The 26,428-nt window shown below is 44.7% G+C and overlaps 1 protein-coding gene across 4 annotated transcripts in view; it reads right to left on the bottom strand.

Moving 5' to 3' along the window:
* The window catches only part of slc4a4a (solute carrier family 4 member 4a), a 266,877-nt gene that overhangs the window by 40,290 nt on the left and 200,159 nt on the right, over positions 1–26,428 (bottom strand). For all 4 annotated transcript variants that reach the window (XM_087979895.1, XM_087979896.1, XM_087979897.1 and 1 more), the window contains exons 15-16: positions 11,664–11,746; positions 358–543 (exon numbers count right to left, since the gene is read on the bottom strand). In XM_087979895.1, coding sequence (XP_087836021.1) covers positions 358–543; positions 11,664–11,746 — 269 coding nt within the window. The remainder of the gene's footprint in view (positions 1–357; positions 544–11,663; positions 11,747–26,428) is intronic.

Genomic DNA, 26,428 nt, shown 5'->3' with positions numbered 1-26,428 from the left:
GCAGGACTATTTGCGGGTCCCAGCCCTACCCCTAGCGGTGTGGTTTAGTCACTGGCGGAGGTTTTGACTGGGACAGTTCCTAATCTGGCATCACAGCTGGTTCCTTGCTCAGGTGAGGGCAGGAAGAGGGGGTCCCGAAACTGGGGGAATTACCAGAGTTCCTGCAGATTGAGAGAAACTGTTGGAGCTGGGAGTTGGGCAGAGAGTCCGTAACTGAGAGGGGCCGTCACCAGTCAGGCCTTAAGCTGAACATCACCAGCCAACATCCAAATGACGACCACTCTCTGATCAAATTGCAGCCTAGGGTGAAGCAGTTTACCGAGAGAAAGACAGTGAGAGTGGATCGCTCTGACTTACCGTGGTTGGGAAGTAAGGGCTGGTTTTGAAATTCTTCAGTGCCATGGAGCAGGTATAGGTGCCGAGGAAGAGGATGAATGACATCAAGGTGACATCGGGGAAAAAGCCACAACTCGTACCAACCACTCTGCCGCCGTAGCCTTCGCAATCTGTCTTTGTCAGTGAAGACCAGTCGATGCTCATGTTCTGGGGAGAGAAGAGAAACACACTCACTGTTCCAGAGCTCAGTGTCATAACTGAGAAGTGTGACATTGGTTTTTTCATCAGTCACTCTGTGAGCTTTTTGTAAGGCGGAGTGCTCCATGTTTGGTCTAACTATTACTCTGCACCAATCACAGAGTCACAGAATTGTTATCATGCAGAACGTGGCCATTCAGTCCATCATGCTTGCACCTGTTCCATTATCTAGAGCCAGTCTCCTGCCTTTTCCCCATATCCCCACACACCATTTCTATCCAAATAACCATCCAAAGCCTCTCTTCAATAGAACCTGCCTCCGCCACATTTCCAGGCATTGCACGCCAGACCGGAGGTAATTACTGCAGGAAAACGTTTTATCTCACATCACCCTAGTTCCACTGGTACTTCACTTTAAATCTGTGCCCCTCATGTTTCTCTTGTCCCTATCTACTCTGTCCAGCCCATTAATGATTGTAGAGACCTCAACCAACTCTCCTCTCCTGGAGAATAGCATCAAAATCTTTAGTCTATCCTCTTCACTGTAAGTTTACCCCCCTCAGACACCCCTGATCCAAGCAGGATCGGCTCCTCGGAAACAAAAACTGAAGTCGCTGGAAACAGCACCTGTGAAAGGAAATCAGAGTTAACGTCTCTGGCTCGGTGACCCTTCCTCAGAACCCTTGAAAAGTTAACTCTCTGCCCAGCTGCTACCAGATCTGTTGAGCTTTGCCAGTGACTTCTGTTTTTGTTTTTGATTTATACAGCATCCACAGTTCTGGCTCCTATTTCTCACACACTTTTCCGTGTTGAGATTTGTTTTCAAGTTGCCAGCTCATTCTGCAAGTTCATTAACATTTTGTTGCATTTTGTTACATATTTTCTCTGTGTTAACTCTACGTCCAAATTTATGTCACCTGCAAGTTTTGACATTGTCCTGAAAATTCTCGAGTTAAGTTGCCGCTGTTTATGGTGAACATCAATAGTGTCAGCTCCAACCCCTGGATTACCAGTTTCCACCCTTTGACAATCTGAGTAACTTCATTTATCCCATAATCTATGCTTTCTCTTTATTTTATTGGAGACCCCTATCACTGACTCTACATTCACAGCGCCAGAGACCCGGGTTCAATTCCCGCCTCAGGCGACTGACTGTGTGGAGTTTGCACATTCTCCCCGTGTCTGCGTGGGTTTCCTCCAGGTGCCCCGGTTTCCTCCCACAGTCCAAAGATGTGCAGGTCAGGTGCACTGGCCATGCTAAATTGCCCGTAGTGTTAGGTGAAGGGGTAAGTGTAGGGGTCTGGGTGGGTTGCGCTTCGGCGGGTCGGTGTAGACTTGTTGGGCCGAAGGGCCTGTTTCCACACTGTAGGTAATCTAATCTAATTCTCTCACACTGTGCATGAGTTCCCCCATGTGTTACCCTGATAAAGACTTTGTGGAAATCCAAATATATAACATTTGTTTGCATTATCCTTCTCTAACCTTTCTGGTATTTCTTTAAACCATTCAATAGATTAGTCAAGAATGACCTTCCTTTTTGAAATTCGTGCTGACTATTTCTGATCAAATTTCCAGCTTCTAGATCTTTTTCGATGATACCTATGGACAAAGAATTGCATAACTGTTACATCGCAGAAAGAGGCCATTCAGTCTATCAATCTTGTTCCTGATCTGTGCCTATCCCCTGCCCTTTCCCATGTCCCTGCACACTATTTTTATCCAAATAATCACTCAATCTCCTACTAACTACTTCTAACTACTTGCTGAGTGAAAAAGTTGATTCTCACATCATTGTTTGGCACCTCACCTTAAATCCATGCCCTTCTTGTTTTTGCTCAGCTTCTCCAGACCTGCTCTATCCAGCTCAAGACATTGAAAACCTCTATAAAATCGCCCCTCTGCTTTCTCCTCTCCAGTGAGAACAGTCCCAACACCTTTAATCTATCCGCACCACTGAATTGCTTCTGTACTCTGTCCAATGTGTTCACATCCTTCCAATAATGGGGCACCCACAACCCTACATAACACTCCAGTTGGGGTCTAACAAGTGTCTTAAAGAGGTTCAATAAATCAATAGAAACTCTTAGTTGACCAGTGTGAGAGTGTGTTAGATACAGGTCATTGTGTAACTCTTGTCTGAGTTACAAGGTTCAAGTCCCACTATAGAGGTATGAATGTACAGTCTAGAAAGACTTGACACTCCAGTGCTAGTACTGAGAGAGTGCTGCACAGCAGAGAGATATGGTCTTTCAGACAAGATGTTCAACCAAAACCCCATCTGATCCCTTAGGTGGTCCTAAGGGGTACAGTAAACAATATTTTGAAGAGGAACAGAAAATGTTCTCCAGGGAGTGCCAGGACAATTTTGTTATCTTCAACAAACAGCCAAAATTGTCTGCTTATCAATGCTGTATCTTTGTGGGATCTCACTGTGCACAAACTGGCCCCTGCATTACTCGTATTACAACAGTGACAACGCATCAGAGACTATATCAGCCCTGAGTTGCTTTGCGACATGACGAGGATGAGAAAGGTGCTACGGAAATACAAGAGCTCTTCTAATGTTACAGTCTGAATCGATATCTCATTAAACTGCACTGGTATTAAACACAGGCTCACTGGGATATTGGGCTAACCCAACACACCATCTCCAGGTCAGCTCAACATCGGGAAGTCAGCTGAGAGTCAGAACCCTCTCTAAAAGCTCAGTGTGCCAATTCACTACAGCAGGCACATCCCCTTGAGGTGTCCCAGAAACAGCAAAGCCTCATTCATTGGGAATAATGAAGACCCTAATGCATTATGGGATAAGGCTCTCATGGAGCCTTCCTTGTGATTTCATGGTGTGCACACTCACAAGTCAGGGGACTCGATCAGCCACAGCCACACACATACCCCTATCCCATTCCACTCCAGGGGCAAATTCCAGTGAGAAATTCCACCTGTCCCAGGAATATTTGGTTGGGGAAGTTGAGGGATCGTCATTTCCTCTTCTCCCTCCCCCATCATCAAATACAAGTTCCTCTGGACAGAAGGACGCAAGCAAATGCATCTTCGTTTAATGCTCCTGTAATTACTGGCCAAATTACTGCCCAATTCCACCACATCACAAAGTTAACTATGCTGATAACCTCTGTCAATGCAGAAAAGGTCATGAGTTGTTTCATCAGTAATTGAGACAGTTTAATCCTTTTCAAGGAACCACGAGGGAGATGTGAGTGTCCGATGGAGAAAGTTATTAATGTTTATGCAATGGGTTTTAGTACTCTATCTATCTTCCTCGATATTGCTTTGTTGAGTTCTTCATTAAATGATTCAATAGACAGCAATGTTACTTGTTCTCTAAAAGTATGCTCCAACCATCATCATTATTAGTCTCATCAATATAAAGATCTCCAATGTGATTATATTAAAGTCTTTGTTCTGTGCACTCCCCGTGTACCTGGTGTAATTGATAACGATTGGAAGGCATCTGCGAACAAGGCTCTATTGTACGATTTAATGTTTTTTTGTATGACAGTAACATGAGTAGGGAGATTACAATCTCATTTGGGGTGTGTAGCAAAAACCCAGTCAAAAACTAACAACTCCCGTTGCAAAAAAAACTGTTTATGAATGGGATCCACCGGCCATTCACAAAACAGACTAATTCCCTGATAGAGGCTGCATCTCAAGGTGAACCCAGGACTCGCGTAGCTGTGTGGGTCTCATTGGGAAGGGGATGTAATACTGAGACACCCTGCAGCTAAATGGTGTGTACTGCTACCACCAAGATAGCTAGCAATGGTGGTTACCTGCATGTGGTAGTTGTGACAATGAGAAGGGACACAGCTGACTGGCCACTCTCTTTGCTGTGGGCAGCACCCACTCCAATCCCTCCTAACTGCTCCAGTCTGGCCATTAGACAGACAGACATACAATACCATCCCCCCCATCCGTCAGTGCATGGCTTGTGACTTTGGGGTCTCTCTGAGTGTGTTGGATTTCCTGTAGGTTTCAGGGCTGCCTCTTGTGTGGATGCTTCAGCAGTACAGTACAGTGGGGTAACTTTAATAATAACACCACAGACACACACTCTGCCAAATCAGCTGTGCCAGCTGAGGCTGTGTATGGACATGACTCCAGGCGGGGGACACTGACAGGAACCAGCACTGCAATGGAAAGGGTTAAATTACAAGGTTAGGTTGCACAGATCAGGTGATAAACTCAGGTTTGAGTTTGTGACTGCCCATAATTTAAGAATTACTGTTGCACCTTTTGCTGTGAATTATTAGGGACACTCAATTAGCATCAGTCTCTGAGAGATTGTGAACTCTGAGTGGCAGAGAGATCTGAGGATCACTGTCTCTGAATTCCAGAGGGTTAGTGTGCAGAGTATTAGGCACATTGAAGAAGGCTATCAGTCATTGCAAGAAGAATTGCAAACAAAAGCAGCAAGGTTATGCCTCAGTTCTAAAAGGCAATGTGGAAGCACATACAGTCATACACATGTACAGCACGGAGACAGATCCTTTGGTCCGACTCATCCATGCCGACCAGATATCCTAAATTAATTCAGTCTCATTTGCCAGCACTTTGCCCATATCCGTCTAAACCATTCCTATTCATGTCCCCATCCAGATGCCTTTTAAATATTGTAATTTTAGATTAGATTACTTTACAGTGTGGAAACAGGCCCTTCGGCCCAACAAGTCCACACCGCCCCGCCGAAGCGCAAACCACCCATACCCCTACATTTACCCCTTACCTAACACTATGGGCAATTTAGCATGGCCAATTCACCTGACCTGCACATCTTTGGCCTGTGGGAGGAAACCGGAGCACCCGGAGGAAACCCACGCAGACACGGGGAGAATGTGCAAACTCCACACAGTCAGTCGCCTGAGGCGGGAATTGAACCCGGATCTTGTACCAGCCTCCACTATTTCCTCTAGCAGCTCATTCATTACACGCACTACCCTCTGTGTGAAACAGTTGCCCCTTAGGTCCCTTTTAAATCTTTCTCCTGTCACCCTAAACCTATGCTCTCTAGTTTTGGACTCCCCTGCTCTGTGAAAATGACCTTGCCTATTTACCCTATCCATGCCCCTCATGATTTTATAAACCTCTATAAGGTCACCCCTCAGCCTCTGACGCTCCAGGGAAAACAGCCCAAGCCTGTTCAGCCTCTCTCTATAGCTGAAACCCTCCAACCCTAGCAACATCCTTATAAATCTTTTCTGAACCATTTTAACTTTCACAAAGTTCTTCCTATAGCAGGGAGACCAGAATTGCACGCAATACTCCAAAAGTGGCCTAACCAATGTCCTGTTCAGCTGCAAAATTGCTACGCACAGTATTGGTCACTTTATTTAAGAAAGGGTGTAAATGTATTGGAAGCAGCTCTGAGAAGGTTTACCAGACTAATACCTGGAACGATCAGCATGTACCTGCTGCAGTTTGGAAGATTATGAGGTGACTGGTTTAAACCATGTAAGATCTTGACAAGTATTGGCAGGGTCAGCATGGAGAGGATGTTTCCCCGTGTGGAAGAATCTAGACTATGGGTCACTGTTGAAAAATCATAGGTCACCCATTTAAAACAGAAGAGAGGAGAATTTTCCACACACAAAGGGCCATGAGTCTTTGGAACTCTCTTCCTTAAAGTCAGTGGAAGCAGAACTTTGGGATTATTTTCAAGGCAGAGATTGGTCGATTCCTGATAAGCGAGGAGGTTAAAGGTGATCAGGGGTTACGCGATCATAAGGAGTTATCAGATCAGTCATGATCTTAATGAAAAGCAGGGCACACAAAGGAGCCATCTGGCTATTCTGCTCCTAATTGGTATTGTATGTATGTTTTGTATGTAAGCCTATCCCTCTAGTTTTCAATCAGTGGCTCTTTTCAGATGGGCAGGCCACAAAACTAGTTAAAATTACTTTGAGAGGTTCCTGTTTCCATCTCTCCAAGTGCAAAACATGAAGACTCTGCCTTTTCATCTCCTGCTCTCTCCATCTCTCTCTCCCTCTCTATTTCTCTCTCTGTCTCTCTCTCTCTCCCACCCCCATCTCTATCTCTGTCTCTTGCCCTCCCTCTCTCCAACTCTCCCCCTCTCATGTTTTTCTCTCTCGCTATCTCTCTCTCCCTCTCTATTTCTCTCTCTGTGCCTCTCTCTCTCTCTCTCTCACTTCCCCCCATGTCTCTGTACCTCTCCCCCTCTCATGTTTCTCTCTCTTTCTCCATCTCCCCCTCTCCCAACCACTCTTCCCCTCTCATGTTTCTCTCTCTTTCTCTTTCTCTCTCCCCCTTCCCCTCTCTTCCTCCCCCTCTCTCTCCCTATCTCTCTATCTCTGCCACTGTCTCTCACTCTCCTTCTCCCCCCACTCCCTCTCATGTGTCTTTCTTTCTTCCCTCCTCAATCTCTCCCTCCCTGACCCCCCCTCCACTGTAGATGATCTGAAGCTCAGAAGTGGACACAAGTTGGTAATTAAACCTTTGGCCTTTAGCTTCACAGAACAAAGTCTGCAGTGTCACATGATGTTCCTGCTGCTTCAGACAAGTACAAAAGAAAACCTCTGATCTTCTGTTCTGAAGAAAATAGTTTCGCTGTTGGAAAATATTTGCTCCCTGCTGTCTGATGCTAAACCGAGGTAAATGCAGATTTCATACCATAGGGCTGTATTCTCTCAATTATAGAACACTGGGGTGAATTAATTGAAATATTTCAGATGGTTCAAAGGTTGATAGGGTTGGAAGAGAGAAACTATTTCCTCTGGTGGGAGGGGGGATTTGGAACAAAGGGTCAGAGCTTTAACATCTGAGCCCTGGTTGTACCACGTCTTAATATAAAGGGAAATGGACATCTGCAAATCTCTCGTCCCACAAACAAGCTGCTGAGGATCAGGGTGGGGAGGACTGCTGCTCAAATGAACATTTCAGAGCTGAGATTTTCTGTTCAGTGAGACGATTAAATGTTATGGATTGTGCCAACAGAATTAATATTTAGACCAGCCATGACTAACTGAACTGTGATACATCCCTGAGGGGCTGACTGGCCTACTCCTGTTCCTATGTTCACCAATACATTCCAGATAAAATGCTAACTTTTACATTCACCCCAAATTCTCCTCCATTGTGTGACACCATGGCTATTTACAAAGAGAGTAAAAGGATCTATTTTAAAACCTCTCTCCTGGATGGCACGGTGGCTCAGTGTTTAGCACTGCTGCCTCGCAGTGCCAGGGACCTGGGTTGATCCCAGCCTTGGGTGACTGTCTGTGTGGAGTCTGCAAATTCTCTCTCTGTGGGTTTCCTCTGGGTGCTCTGGTTTCCTCCCACAGCCCAAAGATGTGCAGGTCAGGTGGATTGGTTATGGGAAATGCAGGGTTACGGGTCTAAGTGGGATACTCTTTGGAGGAGGGGTAGGGGCTGAATGGACTGCTTCCACGCTGTAGGGATTCTATGCTAAAAGCAGATCACTGTGAATGCTAGAGATGAGAAATAAACACAGGAAACACTGGAGCAACTCAGCAACATCTGTGGAGACAGAAACAGAGTTAATATTTCAAGTCCAATATGACTCTCCATCTTCAGAAGCCATGATGTGGAGGTGCTAGTATTGGACTGGGGTGGACAAAGTTAAAAATCACGCAACACCAGGTTATAGCCCAACAGGTTTATTTGGAAGCACTAACTTTCAGAGCACTGCTCCTTCATCAGGTAGCTGTGGAACAGGATCATAGGACACAGAATTTATATTAGAAGATCAAAGCGTCATACAACTGATGCGATATGTTGAATTGGATTACTGTTAAGTCTTCCATCTTTTAAAATGGGTTGCAGGTTTCAATTCATTGATATGTAAATCCCACTAGCTACCTGATGAAGGAGCAGCGCTCCGAAAGCTAGTGCTTCCAAATAAACCTAGTGGACTGTAACCTGGTGTTGTGTGATTTTTCAAACTTCACATTTAGAAGACAAACCATTTCCCCAGAGACACCCTGAAGAACAGTCACTGGAAACATTGCTGCTGTTTCTCTCTGGCAGGTGCTGCCATACCCACTGAGTTTTTCCAGCTTTTTCTTACGTCCACTCTGCTCTGGAATTAGCCAGTAGAGAGACTTCTCTGGAAAACACAAAACCCACCCCACTTTCTCTCTCAGTCCCTCTCCTTGTACATGCTGGATGAGGTGAGTGGGTCATGGTCAATTTCAATTCTGACACCCAAACTGGCTCAAAGCATGTAACGTGAGAGACAAACCATTAGAACTTCAGACAATTGCAGTAGTCTGACAGAAAAGGGATACTAGGCAAAAGTGAGGACTGCAGATGCTGGAAACCAGAGTCCAGATCAGTGTGTGGTGCTGGAAAAGTACAGCAGGTCAGGCAGCATCCAAGGAGCAGGAAAATCAACATTTCGGGCAAAGGCCCTTCATCAGGAATGTGCTTTTCCAGCACCACGCTAATCTAAACTCTGACAGAAAAGGGATGTACAGGAAAGAAACAGCAGTGTCAGGACAGACATTGTTCGCTTAGGACTATATCGAAACACAGAAAGTGAATCTAATCAAAGATTCAATATCTAATAGTCTAGTTAAGGGGAAGGTGTAATGGCAATGCCACTGGATTAGTAATTCAGAAGTGTGGTGCTGGAAAAGCACAGCAGGTCAGGCAGCATCCGAGGAGCAGGAGAATCGACATTTCGGGCAAAAGCCCTTCATCAGGAATGAGGAAGAACTTTCACCCGAAATGTCGATTCACCTGCTCCTCGGATGCTGCCTGACCTGCTGTGCTTTTTAGCACCACACTCTCGACTTTAATCTCCAGCATCTGCAGTGAGTAGTAATTCAGAGTAGAATGCAGCTTAGTAATTCAGAACTCCAGCCGAGTTCTGGGGATGCAGGTTCAAGACCCACTATGGCAGATTTCAATTCAAATGTGAATTCAATAAAAATCTGGAATTAAAGACTCATCTCACAGTAACCGTTGTCAACCTTTAGGTGGAATGGGTGAGCTGGGATGAAGATGCAGCAGTATTTCAGTCTGATTTGGACAATATGAGGGAGTGGGAAAACGTATGGCAGGTTATATAATGCGGGTAAATGTGAGGTTATCCACTTTAGGAGCAAAAACAGGCTTCTTATCAGAATGGCGATAGATTGGGAAAGGGGGAGGTGGAATAAGGCCTGTGTGTCCTTGTATGCAAGTTGCTGAAGGTAAGTGTTGCAGGCGCAGCAAGTAATAAAGAAGGCAAATGTTATCTTGGCCTTCAAAGCCAGCAAGTTTCAGTACAGGAGCAAGGATGTGCTGCTGCAGTTGTACAGGAGCCTTGGTGAGACCACACCCGGCATATTATCGTGTGCAGTTTTGGTCTCCTTATCTGAGGAAGGATGTTCTGGCAATGGAGGGAGTGCAGCGAAGGTTTCCCAGACTGACTGCTGGCTTTGCAGGACTGATGTACGGGAAGAGTTTGAATCAATTCGAATTACATTCACAGGAGTTTAGAAGAATGAAGGAAGAATCTCATAGGAAGCTATAAAATTCTAACAGGGCGAAATGGTGTCAACACAGGAAGGATGTTCCCAATGACCAGGGAATGCAAAACCAGAGATCACTCTCTAAGGATAAGGTGAGGAGGCTGGAGGAACACAGCAAGTCAGGCAGCATCAGGAGGTGGAGGAGTCAACGTTTCGAGTGTAACCCTTCTTCAGGACTCTTCTCTCCCTCCTGACGCTGCCTGGTTTGCTGTGTTCCTCCAGCCTCCTGCCTGTCTACTTAGGATTCCAGCATCTGCAGTTTCATTGTCTTGGAGGATAGGAGAGGCCATTTAGAGCTGAGTTGAGGAGAAACGTCTTAGATTTAAGACACAGACTATAGATTTCTCTATCACAGAAAGCAGTTGAGGTGAAAATATTGAGTGTTTTCAAGAAGAAGTTAGATATAGTTCTTAGGGCTAAAGAGATCACATGGTATAGGGAGACAGTGGGAACAGGTTCAAGGGGCCGAATGGCCTACTCCTGCTCCTGTTTTCTCTGTTTCTATGAAATACTGCAATTTAAATTAACATTCAGAAGATGGAATCCTTAAAATGAATTACAACCAAAACTCAGTCGTGGGGAATGAGGAGTGAAGGGGCAGTCTGTTGAGGATCTCACAGTAAAACATTTAACAGCCATTGGTAAGTTGCGTGTCACTCAGAGCAAATCCAGTATAATTGGAGCCAGTTTGTATCCACGCCAAACTAACACTGCTCCTTCAGCATCCATCTAATGAGGAGGCTTGCCCTGAATTCACCAACAACAACTTGCATTCAAGTACTGCCTTTGATGTTAAATTATGAAATGATTTCAGATAGTTGCTCAAAATTACAAAGACTTAAGATCAGGTAAAATCTTAAAAATGTAAGATTTAAGAGGATTGTGCGAGGTGGGGTGAATATCTTTAACACAATGACTGGCTGTGATTTGCCAAAAAGGGTAGTGGAAACAGATTCAGCAGCAGCTTTCAAAAAGAGAAATGAATAAATACCAAAGAGAAAACGATTACAGGAGTGTACTTTTTTATAGAGTCTCTCCAGTGCAGAAACAGGCCATTCAGCCCATTGAGTCCACACCAACCCTCTGAAGGGCATCCCACCCAGACCCACCCTGTACCCTATCCCTGTATTTTCCATGGCTAATCCACTTAACCTACACATCCCTGGACAGGATGGACTATTTCCCATGACAAATTCACCTAGTCTGCACATCTTTGGATTATGGGAGGAAACTGGAGCACCTGGAGAAAACCCACGCAGACACGGGGAGAATGTGCAAACTCCACACAGACAGTCACCTGAGGCTGGAACCAAACCTGGGTCCCTGCTGCTGTGAGGCAGCAGTGCTAACCACTGAGTCACCCCATGCCACTCCAGCACGTTGGGTAAGGAGTAGAAGGATGGTACTAACAGATAACTCTCTAGAGGGCAGAGAGATGTAAAGAGGAACAGAATAACACATTCTGTTGCCATTTACAACCATGTGGTTGTCCAATAAATAAAACTTCCTCCAACACGACCAGGACAGACCCGAGCATGCAAAATGCCCGTGAGAACTCAGCTCCACAGTCCGGTTCTCAATCTATCACCAGCAGCCTGAGAGATGGGCACTTACCACCGGAGTGCTGCTATTGGCCAGGTAGATGATGGTTGAATTTGCTGAGTCAGTGTCATTCCAATGAAGGCTTGAATTAGCACCTGTGAAAACAGTGTGAACAGTTCAGCAAAGAATGTCACCTCTCCCTACCTGCTGGCTAAACTCTGTACACACCTCAAGCATTCCAATAACAATAGATTTATCCTGAAATATAACAGCCTTGCATTAACCATCATCAAATCAGCGAGAGTATGATTCATAAAGTGCTGGAATTTAGGATCATGCAAAATGGAAAATGGGATTAGTGTAAATATAGAAATGTAGAAACTAGGGCAGGAGTAGGCCATTCAGCCCTTCCAGCCTGCTCTACCATTCAATATGATCATGGCTGACCATCCAACTCACTCCCTTGTTCCTGTTTTCTTCCAATGTCTTTTGTCCTTTTAGCCCTCAGCATTATATTTAACACCTTTCTTCAAAACATTCAATGTTTTGGTCTCAACTGTTTTCTGAGGCAGAAAATTCCCAAGCTCCCCACTCTGGGGATTTGGGTTCAAATCCCACCTTGGCAGATGGGGGGGGAGGTTTGTATTCAATAAACATCCTGAATTCAGATCCTAATGATGACCACGAAACCATTGTCACTTGTTGGAAAAACCCATCTGGTTCACTAATGTCCTTTAGTGATGGAAACTTATCTAGTCTGGATAATGTATGACTCCAGACTCAAAGTGCACTGCTGCCTCACAGCACCAGGGACCTGGGTTTGATTCCAGCCTCGGGTGACTGTCTGTGTGGAGTTTGCACATTCTCCCCGTGTCTGCGTGGGTTTCCTCCAGGTGCTCTGGTTTCCTCCCACTGTCCAAAGATGTGCAGGTCAGGTGAATGGGCCATGCTAAATTGCCTGTAGTGTCCAGGGATGTGTCGGTTGGGTGCATGAGTCAGGGGGAAATATAGGGGAATGGCTCTCGGTCTTTGGAGGGTCAGTGTGGACTTGTTGGGCTCAACAGCCTGCTTCCACATTGTAGGGATTCTATGATCAGAGCAATGTGCCCTCTGGGTAATTAGGGATGGGCAATAAATGCTGGCCTGGCCAGCGATGCCCTCATCCTATGAATGAATAATAAAAAAGCTCTCTAGGCAAAGCTATTCTCCCTCAGTGTAGTCAGATCTTTGAGGTCCACCCTTTCAGTATCAGTTTGACCATTTGGATTGGCTCACCCAGCCACAGAGTTAAGGAGTTGATGACATTGTTGGAGAACTGGAGTCACATAGACCAGACCAAGTAAGAATGGGAGAGATTCATCCCTAAAGCATGTTGGTGAACTGATGTGATTTTACCAAGTAATTTCATAGTTATCATTACTGATGCTAGCTTTTGATTTGAGATTTATTAACTAATTAATTTTAAATCCTACCAACTGCTGTGTGGGGTTTGACCACTTGTCCAGGTTGGAGCCCTCTAGATTACAAGACAAACAACATGATTGCTAAGTTACTGCTCCTTTAAAGGGTGTAAGGAGGTTTATGTCATTTTATGGTCATTAAAATTAATATTGGGAGGGCTATCTGACTGACTCCCAATGCCCAGTGTCTGACGCACAGCCACAATGGAGGGCCAAGGTCAGAGGTCACAAGACACCAGGATATAGTCCGAGAGGTTTATTTGAAATCACAAGCTTTCGGAGCTCTGTTGCTCCTTTCTCAGGTGAAGCCTCATCAGTTGCTGACCTTGTCCACCGCAGTCCAACACCAGCACCTCCACATCATGACAATGGAGGGAAGCTGAGAGGGTAAAATGGAACATTGCAAAGTTACATTTCTCAGCCTAACGCCCTGCCCGCCCTCACAGATGGAGAGAAAAGATCTCCCACTGCCCCACCCACCTTGAGGACCTTCTCTTCAGTCTTTCGTTCTGTATTTATCTCTCAAACGACATCATATTGCTGTGTGAAAATTATCTGTTGGATTTGCTCAGCATGACAGTGAATGGAACCTTCCAAAGGGAACTGGATAAATAGTTGAAAAGCTGAAACTTTATAGAGCTATGGAGAAGGAGCTACAACGTGGGGCCAACTGCATTGTTTCTTTCACAAACAAGATGGGATGAATGGCCTCCTATGTTTAATCCTACAATTCGATGTTAAACGATGGTGGGGGGGGGGTGTTCCGTCGCACTCAGGGAGTCCAAGTGGCTGTGACAACGTGATTATGTTGTGCAGTGAGCTGCAATATGTGTACATCACATTGGAAGTTTAGCCACCCAGTTACTGCAGTCTTGAGAAAGGGAAACGGAAACACAAAAAGCAGAAACAATGTCCAATGGATGGGACATCATCACTCAGGGTATTCATAGCAATACGTGACCTCAGCGCTAACCCCCAGTGAACATCCACTGCCAAATATAAAACAAAGGCTCCTCCAAAAATACACTTTGCAAATAATGTTACAAAGCAACATCTTTGGGTCACTGCACCCAGGGTGGGTTCGAGAATGAAGAACACCTTTTAAAGGTATAGATAATAGCTGTCTGAACATATTGTATTAAAGGAAGGAGTTGCAATTCCAGGTTATCTTTCTTTCATAACCAAGCCCATTCCCAACCTCATCAGATACCCACTTTGTTCCAATTACTAATACCCCTTCTGAAGTAAGCATTGACCTTACACATTGTCACAGTTGATCATATGGCCAATTCTTACCAAACCCGTGACCTCTACCTCCCAGGAAGTCAAGGATAGTGAGCAGATGGGAACACCACCAGCTAAAAGATATTGATAATGGGTTGGTCAGCAATCATAATGCCATAAAATATTGAGGGGAGGTTGTTAGAGTCTCTCTTGGTGGAGATGGCCAATCGCTGATGTTAGTTGCATTGCATTGATGATACTTGGTGACACCTTCACCATAAAGAAATTGTTTTTAATGCTTTAACAAAATGCAGGCATCACTGGCAGGGTTAGCATTTATTGTCCATTCCTAGTTGCTGTTGAGAAGGTGGTGGTGAGCTGCTTTATTGAACTGTTGTAGTAGTGAAGGACTTAATGCCAAACATCACATTCTCAAGGCCATTTGTGCTTTGGCAATAAATGTTGGCCTTACCAATTATGGCCATAAATTCTGGAATAGAGTGGTGCTGGAAAAGCACAGCAGTTCAGGCAGCATCCGAGGAGCAGGAAAATCGATGTTTCGGGCAAAAGCCCGTCATCAGGAATACAGGCTTATGTCCATAAAACAAAATCCCAACAGTCTGTGCACCAACAACGGTGCAACTCCATCCCAGTGTGTTCTCAGTCCATGTAAAATGGCTCCTGGGTGTCTGAGAAAAGGGTATTAATGGGCTCAAGGATTAATTACTTGCACTTTGAGACAGGATTGAGATCATGCTATGTAACAAAGGAAGTTCAGTGATAAAAGATACACATTCCATAATTATGTTTATTGTGGGGAGTGGACATATCGCTAACTCTCGTATAATTAAATCAATTAGTGAGGTTAGAGATTAAGAACAGTCAGAGCCAACCATTTACAATAAGACTCTAGGTGAAGTTAGGGAGTGGCTGGTTACTTCACATTGTTCAGGATCAGGAACAGGACCTGCTCAGACAATTCTCAAAATCAAGAACACATTGAGAACACACTGGGAACACACGTTTGGTCAAAGAGGGTCAGGGCAGATAACAAACACTTGGTCAGTCACTGACCAGAGGCTTCTCAGTCACAACTAGGGATCGTTTCCTTCAGCATTTATTCTTTCTGTTTCTAATTTTCAGCATATGTTTTTTATTATTACTGTCAGGAACACGGGACCCAGAGGAGGTCACACTGCCTCTCCAGTCTGTTCCTTAGATCATCTTTCATGAGATCATGATTGATCTCAATTCCATTTATCTGTTTTGCCTCTGTAACCCTTCATATTCTCACCCAACAAAAACCTACTAATGCCAGTTTTCAGATTTCCAATTGATCCCCGGAACCAATGGTGTTTTGGGTGCTTTCCCCTGCCCATGGTGCGAGGGAGTGCCTCCCTGATCCCACATTGACCGGGCTTGAGTTGAATGTTCTGCCTGCTTCACCACAGGACAATGTTTCTCACTATCTGCCCAGCAAATTCGTTAATTGTTTGAAAAATTTCAATTTGACTGCCTGACCCCTCGAATATTGAGGAAACCAAGCCTAATCTATAAAGCATGTCACCACAAGTTACCCCTTCCTGCCTTAGCATCATTTTAATGAATGAATATTGTATCCCATCCAAATACACATTTCTTTTATTTTATATTTGTGCTGTAAAATTACAAACATGGAGAGATTTCTTGGTATGTAGCAGAAATGGCAGTAACAACCACAAGACATAAGACCTTTCAGCCCATTGAGTTTATCCTGCCATTCAATGATATCGTGGCTGATCTGATAATCCACAGCTCCACTTTCCTGTCTTTTCCTCATTACCAGTGATTGCCTTTCCTGATTAAAAACCTGTCTCAACGTTAAATATACATAGTGTCCCAGTTCAACAGCCCTCGGTGAGAAAGAATTCCATAGATTCACTCCCATATGAGAGAGGAAATCCCTCATCTCCATCCTAACTGGGTGACCCCTTACTCTGAGATGATACCCTCTGGTCCTGGACTCTCCCACAAGGAAAGACAACCTCTCTGCATCCACCCTGTCAAGTCCTTTAAGAATCCTGTATGTTTCAATCAGGGCATCGCTCATTCTTCTAATCTCCAAAGAGTTACCGGAACTTTCCACTCAACCTTTCTTCATCAGACAATCCCTCCATATCTGGGACCAGCCCAGTGAACCGATCAGCCTAGATTAGGTGTATAGTTAGACAAAGGAGAAAACCTGCATTTATTTGGCTCCTTTCACTTCCTCAGGGCACTGAGAGGATCCTGCAGCTATTAAAGACTTCTATAGAGTAGTTAAGCATTCTTAGCTTGCTAAGATATTTCTTCACAACCTGTAGCAGATTAGTGGAGATCCAGTTATGTTGAATGTTTAGAATCTGGATTAAATCAAACCTAGAACACAGAAGCTAGGAGCAGGAGTAGGCCATTCGGCCCTTTAAGCCTGCTCCCCCACTCACTCGATCATGGCTGATCCTCTCTCTCAATGCCATATTCCCACTTTCTCTCCATATTCCTTCATGCCTTTCAAATCTAAAAACATAGTGAACAGTTCTGGTCTCTCAAATTTAAAAAGGATGTGGGGTCACCGGGGAAGCTGCAAACATGATTGAGCAGAATGATCCCAAACCTGTGAAGATATAACTATCAGCAGTACCTGTTTAGGCTCAGACTTTCTCCTGACTGAACAGTGAGCTGATAGAAATCCTTAAGATTATGAAGGGGTTTGATAAGGTAGATGTTAGAACATAGAACATTACAGTACAGTTCAGGCCCCTCGATGTTGCACCGATGTTGTGGAACCAATCTGAAGCCCATCTAACCTACACTATTCCATTATCATCCATATGTTTATCCAATGACCATTTAAATGCCCTTAAAGTTGGAGAGTCTACTACTGTTGCAGGCAGGGCATTCCACACCCCTACTACTCTCTGAGTAAAGAAACTACCTCTGACATCTGTCCTATATCTATCACCCCTCAATTTAAAGCTATGTCTCCTTTTGCTAGCCATCACCATCCGAGGAAAAAGGCTCTCACTGTCCACCCTATCTAACCCTCTGATTATCGTATATGTCTCAATTAAGTCACCTTTCAACTTTCTTCTCTCTAACGAGACCACCCTCAAGTCCCTCAGCCTTTCCTTGTAAGACCTTCCTTCTATACCCAGCAACATCCTAGTAAATCTCCTCTGAACACTTTCCAAAGCTTCCACATCCTTCCTATAATGCGGCGACCAGAACTGTACACAATATTCCAAGTGCAGCCGCATCAGAGTTTTGTACATCTGCAACATGACCTCATGGCTCCGAAACTCAATCGCTCTACCAATAAAAGCTAACACACTGTATGCCTTCTTAACAGCCATATCAACCTGGATGACAATTTTCAGGGATCTATGTGCATGGACACCGAGATCTCTCTGCTCATCTACACTACCAAGAATCGTACCATTAGCCCAGTACTCTTTATTCCTGTTGCTCCTTCCAAAGTGAATCACCTCACACTTTTCCACATTAAACTCCATTTGCCACTTCTCAACCCAGCTCTGCAGCTTATCTATGTCTCTCTGTAACCTGCAACATCCTTCGTCACTATCCACACCTCTACCAACCTTAAGGAGAAAGTGAGGTCTGCAGAAGCTGGAGATCAGAGATGGAAATGTGTTGCTGGAAAAGCACAGCAGGTCAGTCAGCATCTAGGGAACAGGAGAATCGACGTTTCGGGCATTAGCCCTTCTTCAGGAATCTACCAACCTTAATGTCATCTACAAATTTACTAACCCATCCTCCTACGTCCTCATCAAGGTCATTTATAAAAATGACAAACAGCAGTGAATCCAAAAAATATCTTTGCGATACCCCACTAGTAACTGAACTCCTGGATGAACATTTCCCATCAACCACCACCCTTTGTCTTCTTTCAGGTAGCCTATTCCTGATCCAAACCACTAAATCACCCTCAATCCCATGCCTCCGTATTTTGTGCAATAGCCTACCATGGGGAATCTTATCAAACGCCTTACTGAAATCGATATACACCACATCAACCACTTTACCCTCATCCACCTGTTTGGTCATCTTCTCAAAGAACTCAATAAGGTTTGTGAGGCACGACCTACCTTCACAAAACCGTGTTGACTCTCCCTAATCACCTTATTCCTCTCTAGATGATTATAAATCCTATCTCTTATAACCTTTTCCCACACTTTACCCACAACCGAAGTAAGGCTCACTGGTCTATAATTACCAGGGTTGTCTCTACTCCCCTTCTTAAACAAGGGAACAACATTTGCTATCCTCCAGTCTTCTGGTACTATTCCTGTAGACAATGACAACATAAAGATCAAAGCCAACACTTTCAGAATTTATTTAACGCTTCCCCTATCTCCTTCTCCTATGTTGAAAGGTTGGTTCCACTTGTAGGTAAGGCCTGCATTATGGGGATAAAATGAAAGAGAAAAAGAAAATTGTGCATTTATCTAGCACTTTTCATCACCTCTGCATATCTCAAAATACTGAAGTACTTTTATAATGTTTAGTACATAGTAAATATCTGCAACTACTAATGTCATGAAAACTGAACAATTTTTGTTTTGTTTTGTTAAGGGTTAAGTAATAGTCAGGATATCAAGAACCCCCCCCCCCCCCCGGCACCTCCCCCCCCACCCCACCCCGCCCCACTTCTCCAAAATAATGCCTCGAGATCTTTTATATCTACCTGAGCAAGAAGATTGGCCTTAATATCTCAGTCGACAGACTACACCTCCAACACTGCTGTATTCCGTCAATATTGCACTGGAGTGTTATGTTTAATTACTGTACATTAAAATATCATCTATAAACAAATAAATCTTACTGGGAGATCAGCAGAAACCACTTTACCCAGAGTGTAGTGAGATTGTGGAATGTGTTCCCCATGGTAGGGCCTGAGGTAAAATAATGTTGATACATTTAAGGGGAAGCTGGATAAACACGAGGGAGAAAGGAACAGAAATATAAGGTGATCCCAGGTGGGAGCATAAATACCGGAATTGACAAGGTAGGCTGAATGGCCTGTTTCTATGCCATATATGTTTTTGTAACTTTGAGGTCAGTTCACAAACCAACTTGTATACAGACCAGTCAAGGTTTTTAATTGCAAGAGGCCAGTAGAGTGACAGGAATGGCTGTGTGTCACATAGTACAACACTGAGTGCTGCTCACCAATCACTGCTGTCCATAACCACTGCGATCCCACAGCAGGCTTTGTTCTCTCTGCTTGGAGCTTTTCTTTCGCTTTTTAGTGGTACTCAACATCACTGGTTTTGTAATTTGCTGACATTAATGAGAGGTAATTGGAATGTTGGAGAAAGTTCAGAGAAGGTTCACTGGACTAATCACAGATAAAAACCGTGAGATTGAGCAGTTTGGGCCAATTCTCAATCGAGTTTAGCAGGATGAGAGGAGATCTAATTGAGGTAAAGATGATGCTAAAGGGATTGACAGAGTAGACGTAGAGAGGACATTTCCCCTTGTGAAGCAAACTAGAACAAGAGGTCATCATTTGAGGCTAAGGAGAAACAGATTTAAAACAGGAATGAGTTAAGGATTGTAATGAAGTCAGCCAAGTGGACCCCATAGAATCTGAGTTCCATGATTGGGGCTGTTAAACTGATCCAATCATGGGGCCCTGGCTGACAGATATAAATGGGAGTGTCATATAAAAAAATAAATAAACAGGAGTGTCAGAGGTTCTGTTCACTCTGAGAGCTGGCTCTGAGGGAGCTGGAGCAGTGTCATGGACCCTCCGTGTGTAAACACAGGGGGACTTGATGACGGGATACCAGCCTCTGTGGAGTTATTTCAATAAGGAGGAATTACTTCTCTCAAAGGGTTGCAAATCTGTAGAATTTACTCCCCCAGAGTGCGGTGGATGCTGGGACACTGAATAGGTTTGAGGAGATACAGTGGCTCAGTGGTTAACACTGCTGCCTCACAGCACCAGGGACCCCGGTAGGGAAGTCGGTCCAGGTTACTCTTTGGAGGGTCAGTATGGACTTGTTGGGCCAAAGGGCCTGTTTCCATACTATAGGGAATCTAATCATAATAGATTTTTAATTGGTAACAGGGTTGAAAGGTTAGGGAGAGTAGGCAGGAAAGTGGAGCTGAGGCCACAATGAGATCAGCCCTGATTGTAATGAGTCAGAGGTCACGCGACACCAGGTTATAGTCCAATAGGTTCATTTGAAATCACAAGTTCTTGGTGTGCTGCCCCTTTGTCAGGTGAAGAAGGAGCAGCGCTCTGAAAGCTTGTGATTTTAAATAAACCTGTTGGACTATAACCTGTCGCACGGCCTCTGACTTTGTTCACCCCAGTCCAACAACGCCACCTCTACATCACGGTTGTATTGAATGGTGGAACAGGCTCAATGGGCTGAATGGACTGCTGCTGCTCCTAGCTCTTACGTTCTTACTTATATGTTGTAACGACTGAGCTAGAACCATCTCAGCCCATCTTCAAGAACATTTCTATTTCACTGTTTAAAAAATATCTATGTTAAAGAATGTGGTTTGTCGGTTCGAGACTCATTGAGGTTCAGAGAGAGGATTGCACCTTAAAAAGTATGGAATTTCCATTCTTTCTTCTGATGTCAGAGTTATCTGTGTTTACGTGCAGTTGGTTTCATCTTTGCCAAGAGAGGAGCTGGTGCATTGACTGAACCCTGACTGAGACATAGCAGGGAGTGTACCTGCACATCTCAACAACACGCCTGGCCCAAACCAGGACAGCTCAACTTTGCTCCGAAGGCCGTTCCTCTCTGTCCTCGCTGAGGTCGAAGCAATCAAACAGGGATTGTTCCTCAGCCCTGTGTCTCAGTCATTACCAAATCAGCCAATCACTCCAAATGGAAGAAAGATTACAATTTCTGTAGTGTCTCAGGAATCTCAACATGCAGGAAGAGGCAACAGCCTCATAGAATCCATACAGCATGGAAAAAAAGGTTACAATTTCCGTAATAATATTTGCAATCGCCAAAGGTCCAAACATGGCTTAAAGCCATTTCTCGAAGCACTGTCACCATGTACAGGAAACAATTGGCCAATTTTGCACAGCAAGATCCCACCAACAGCAAAGTGACAATGACAGATCCTCTGTTTTTTTAGTGACGTTGCTGGTGGAATGAAAATTGGCCGCAGGTCACTAGGGAGAGCTCACTCCACTCTTGAATAAGCACCCTGGCACCCTGCAGGGGGCAGACAGCTCAGGGTTTGACTGCCCATTGAAAATAAGAACCCCAGGAAAACCCACAGTCACACTGAGCTGAACAAGACTGGCATAAGCTGCTCCATTAGTGTCAGGAACCTGAGACCAATGGAAGTGAATCAGAAAAAAAAGTCAAACATTCCAAATTCTCACAGCCCAATCATAGTATTACATTGCCAGGATCAGACAGTAGGACACAGTCAATAATGATCTGTTTATCAAATTAAATAGGTTATTAAATCTTTCCTTGTGGATTTCCTCTGGGTGCTCTGGTTTCCTCCCACAGTCCAAAGGTGTGCCAGTTAGGGTGGATTGGTCATGGGTTACAGGGATACGATAAATGGGAGGGTGGGATGCTCTTCAGATGGTCAGTGTGGACCGGATGGGCTGAATGGTCTGCTTCCAGACTGTAGGGATTCTATGATTCTATGTTCTAACGAAAGGTGATTGAGCTGGAATGTTAATTCTGTTTCTCCCTCCACAAATGCTGTCAAACCCGTTGAATATTTGGTTCCTATTTCACATTTCGGAAAGTCAGGAGGCATGGGATAGTGGGAAATTTGGCCAGTTGGATAGAAAACTGGCTAACCGGTCGAAGTCAGAGAGTGGTGGTAGATGGTAAATATTCAGCCTGGAGCCCAGTTACAAGTGGAGTTCCGCAGGGATCAGTTCTGGGTCCTCTACTGTTTGTAATTTTTATTAATGACTTGGAAGAGGGAGTCGAAGGGTGGGTCAGTAAATTTGCAGATGATACGAAGATTGGTGGAGTTGTGGATAGTGAGGAGGGCTGTTGTCGGCTGCACAGGGACTTAGATATGATGCAGAGCTGGGCTGAGGAGTGGCAGATGGAGTTCAACCCTGCCAAGTGTGAGGTTGTCCATTTTGGAAGGACAAATAAGAATGCGGAATACAGGGTTAACAGTAGGGTTCTTAGTAAGGTGGAGGAGCAGAGGGATCTTGGGGTCTATGTTCATAGATCTTTGAAAGTTGCCACTCAGGTGGATAGAGCTTGTAAGAAGGCCTATGGTGTATTAGCGTTCATTAGCAGAGGGATTGAATTCAAGAGTTGTGAAGTGATGTTACAGCTGTATAGGACTTTGGTTAGGCCACATTTGGAGTACTGTGTGCAGTTCTGGTCGCCTCACTTTAGGAAAGATGTGGAAGCTTTGGAGAGGGTGCAGAGAAGATTTACCAGGATGTTGCCTGGAATGGAGAATAGGTCGTACAAGGATAGGTTGAGCGTTCTAGGCCTTTTCTCATTGGAATGGAGAAGGATGAGGGGTGACTTGATAGAGGTGTATAAGATGATCAGGGGAATAGATAGAGTAGACAATCAGAAACTTTTTCCCCGGGTACAACAGAGTGTTACAAGGAGACATAAATTTTAGGTGAAGGGTGGAAGGTATAGGGGAGATGTCAGGGGTAGGTTCTTTACCCAGAGAGTGGTGGGGGCATGGAATGCGCTGCCTGTGGGAGTGGCAGAGTCAGAATCATTGGTGACCTTTAAGCGACAATTGGATAGGTACATGGATGGGTGCTTAAGCTAGGACAAATGTTCGGCACAACATTGTGGGCCGAAGGGCCTGTTCTGTGCTGTATTGTTCTATGTTCTATGTTCTATGTTTTTACTATCCACAGCATTTTACTTCTCATTTATAAAGTAAACAGCCAGGCTGTTCTCCATCCTTTAAGAAGGCAATTGTTGGACCATAGACAATTTTGACCTAGAGTGTAGCTATGGCATAGTCAACTCTAGCTTGAATTTGTGAAATGGGCAAATATTCAAAACAGAGGAACATGTACCGAGGTAACGGTGAGAGAGAGCAGCGAGTGTGAGATGAGTTTGGATTTCTCCATCATGAGGTTGCACAGGCCACGCCACCATAGAAACCAACCTTCCATCCATGGACTCCATTTACACAACACATTGCTGCGGAAAGGCTGCCAACATCATCAAAGACCCCTCCCACCCCAGTAATGCTCTCCAACACCCTCTTCTATCAGGCAAGAGATACAGAAGCTTGAATACCCGCACCAACAGGTTCAGGAACAGTTTCCCTGCTGTTACTAGACTGCTGAATGGACCTCTCTCACTCCAGATAATGTTGGTCTTGTTAATGTTGATCTTGCTTTGCCCACCTCCTGTGCAGTTTATCCCTGCATGTCTCACTCTGTCTCAGCACTCTGTGGTGTGTATCTCCTTGTTTGCTATGATCTGACTGCACTGCTCGCAACACAAAACTTTTCACTGTACTTAGGTACATGTGACGACAATAAATCACAGTCAGGTGATAGAGATACAAAGCATCAACTGGGGTAGGCTCAGCTGGCTGCACACATGCTCAGATCAGGGATTGTGGCATCACAATCCTCTCTGTCTTCTTTTTGGGTAAGATGTTAAACCATGCCCTCGAATAAAAGGGGTCTATTTGTCCTAAATTAACGACAAGCTGGAGGAGCTCTCCTCACTATCCTGCCCCAATATTTATTCTGACAAAAAAAGATTATCTCATCATTATCACATTGCTTCTTTGGACCGTTTGCAATACACTATTTAACTGCCATTTTATCCATTTTATCTTACATTATAACAGTCAAACCTTCTGAAGAAGAGTTATGTTGGACTCGAGGCATTACCTCTGTTTCTCTCAACACGGATTCTACCAGACCTGCTGAACTTTTCGAGCATACTCTGTTTTGATTCAGATTCCCAGCATCTGCTGTTATTTTATTTTTACTGCACTTCAAAGCCTATAACTTTTTTTATTCATTAATGGGATGAGGGCATTACTGGCCAGGTCAGCATTTATTGTCCCATCCCTAATTGCCCAGGGGGCTGTTAAGAGTCGCCCACATTGCTGTGGGTCTGAGTCGCATGTAGGCCAGACCAGGTAAGGATGGCAGTTTCCTTCCCAAAATGATATTAGTGAACCAGAATTTAAATTTCACCATCTGCCCTGGTCGGATTTGAACCCAGGTCCCCAGATTATTACCTTCAGAGAGTCACAGAATCCCTGTGGTGTGGAAATACACCATTCGGCCCAACAAGTCCATACTGACCCTCTGAAGAGTAACCCACCCAGACCCATTCCCCTATCCTATTATTCTACATTTATCCCTGACTAACCTACACATCCCTGAACCCTACAGGCGATTTAGCTTGGCCAATTCACCTAACATGCACATCTTTGGACTGTGGGAGGAAACCAGAGCACCCGGAGGAAACCCAAACAGACACGGGGAGAACGTGCAAACTCCACACAGGCACCAGAGGCTGGAATCGAACCAGGACCCTGCCACTGTGAGGCAACAGTGTTAACCACTGAGCCAACGTGTCACCCCGAGACTATTACCTTAGTCTCTGGATTAACAGTCCCAATGATAATACCACTAGGCCTGGGTTCCTCGCATGGTGAGAGCAGCAGTGGGTGACATACTGGCTCAGTGGTTAGCACTGCTGCCTCACAGTGCTAGGGATCCAGGTTCGTTTCCAACTTTGGGTGACTGTCTGTGTGGGGTTTGCACATTCTCCCTGCATCAGCGTGGGTTTCCTCCCACAGTCCAAAGATGTGCAGGTTAGGGTGGATTGGCTATGGGAAATTGCCTCTTGGTGTCCAAGGATGTGCACATTAGGTGGGTTAGCCATGGGAAACTCAGGGTGATGGGATGGGTCTGGGCAGGATGCTGGTTGGTGGGTCAGTGTAGACTTGATGGGCTGAATAGCCTGCTTCCATGCTGTTGGAACTCTTTATTAGATTAGATTACTTACAGTGTGGAAACAGGCCCTTTGGCCCAACAAGTCCACACCGACCCTCTGAAGAGCAACCTGCCCAGACCCATTCCCCTACATTTACCCCTTCGCCTAACACTATGGCCAATTCACCTATCCTGCACATTTTTGGGCTTTGGGAGGAAACCAGAGCACCCAGAGGAAACCCACGCAGACACAGGGAGAATGTGCAAACTCCACACACAGTTGCCTAAGGCGGGAATTGAACCCGGGTCTCTGGCACTGTGAGGCAGCAGTGCTAACCACTGTGCCACCGTGCTGCTTCCATGAGGCTGTTACCTCTTCCTGCATGTTGAGATTTCTGAGACACTAAAGAAATTGTAATCTTTCTTCCATTTGGAGTGATTGGCTGATATGGTAATGACTGAGACACAGGGCTGAGGAACAATCCCTGTTTGATTGCTTCGACCTCAGCGAGGACAGAGAGGAGCGGCCTTCAGAGCAAAGTTGAGCTGTCCTGGTTTGGGCCAGGCGTGTTGTTGAGATGTGCAGGTACACTCCCTGCTATGTCTCATACAGGGTTCAGTCAGTGCACCAGTTCCTCTCATAGGACTGACAATACTCACTGCACGCACACAGAAATATCTCTGACAACAGAGAAGAGAATGAAAATTCCATTCATTTTATGGTGTAATCCCCCTTTGAATATCAGCAAGTCTCAAACCCGACAAACCACATTCTTTAACATAGATATTTCTTTATAAAGTGGAATATATCAATTTATCCGAGTTCTGGAAGAAAACGAGGGGACAGCATTTAGCATTGACCTTCGGGAATATGAAATCTAGCTGGTGTTAGGGATTTGAAATGAGAGATTTGGAGACACAGGTGGAGTCTCAGGTTGTGAAAGGTTTACAGAGAGATATCGATGGGTTGAGTAAATGGGTAAAATAGTTGCCAAATGGAACGTATTTTGGAAAATGTGAAGTTGTTCATTTTGGAAGGGAGAACAGATGAACAGAATATTATTTAAATGGGGAAAAGCTGCAGAAAGATGCAACACAAAAGGACTTGGGGAAAGTTGTACATGAAACACAGAAAGTTAGCACATGGGACAGTAGCTAATCAGCACGGGTCATGGAATATTGGTCCTTATTTCAAAGGGATTGGAGTA

The sequence above is a fragment of the Chiloscyllium plagiosum genome, unplaced genomic scaffold (genome assembly GCF_037043375.1).
Source record: "Chiloscyllium plagiosum isolate Xiang-an unplaced genomic scaffold, Cpla_swu_hap1 HiC_scaffold_36, whole genome shotgun sequence".
NCBI lineage: Eukaryota > Metazoa > Chordata > Chondrichthyes > Orectolobiformes > Hemiscylliidae > Chiloscyllium > Chiloscyllium plagiosum.
Note: the sequence above shows the minus strand (reverse complement) of the source record. Positions and strands in the feature narration are given on the sequence as shown.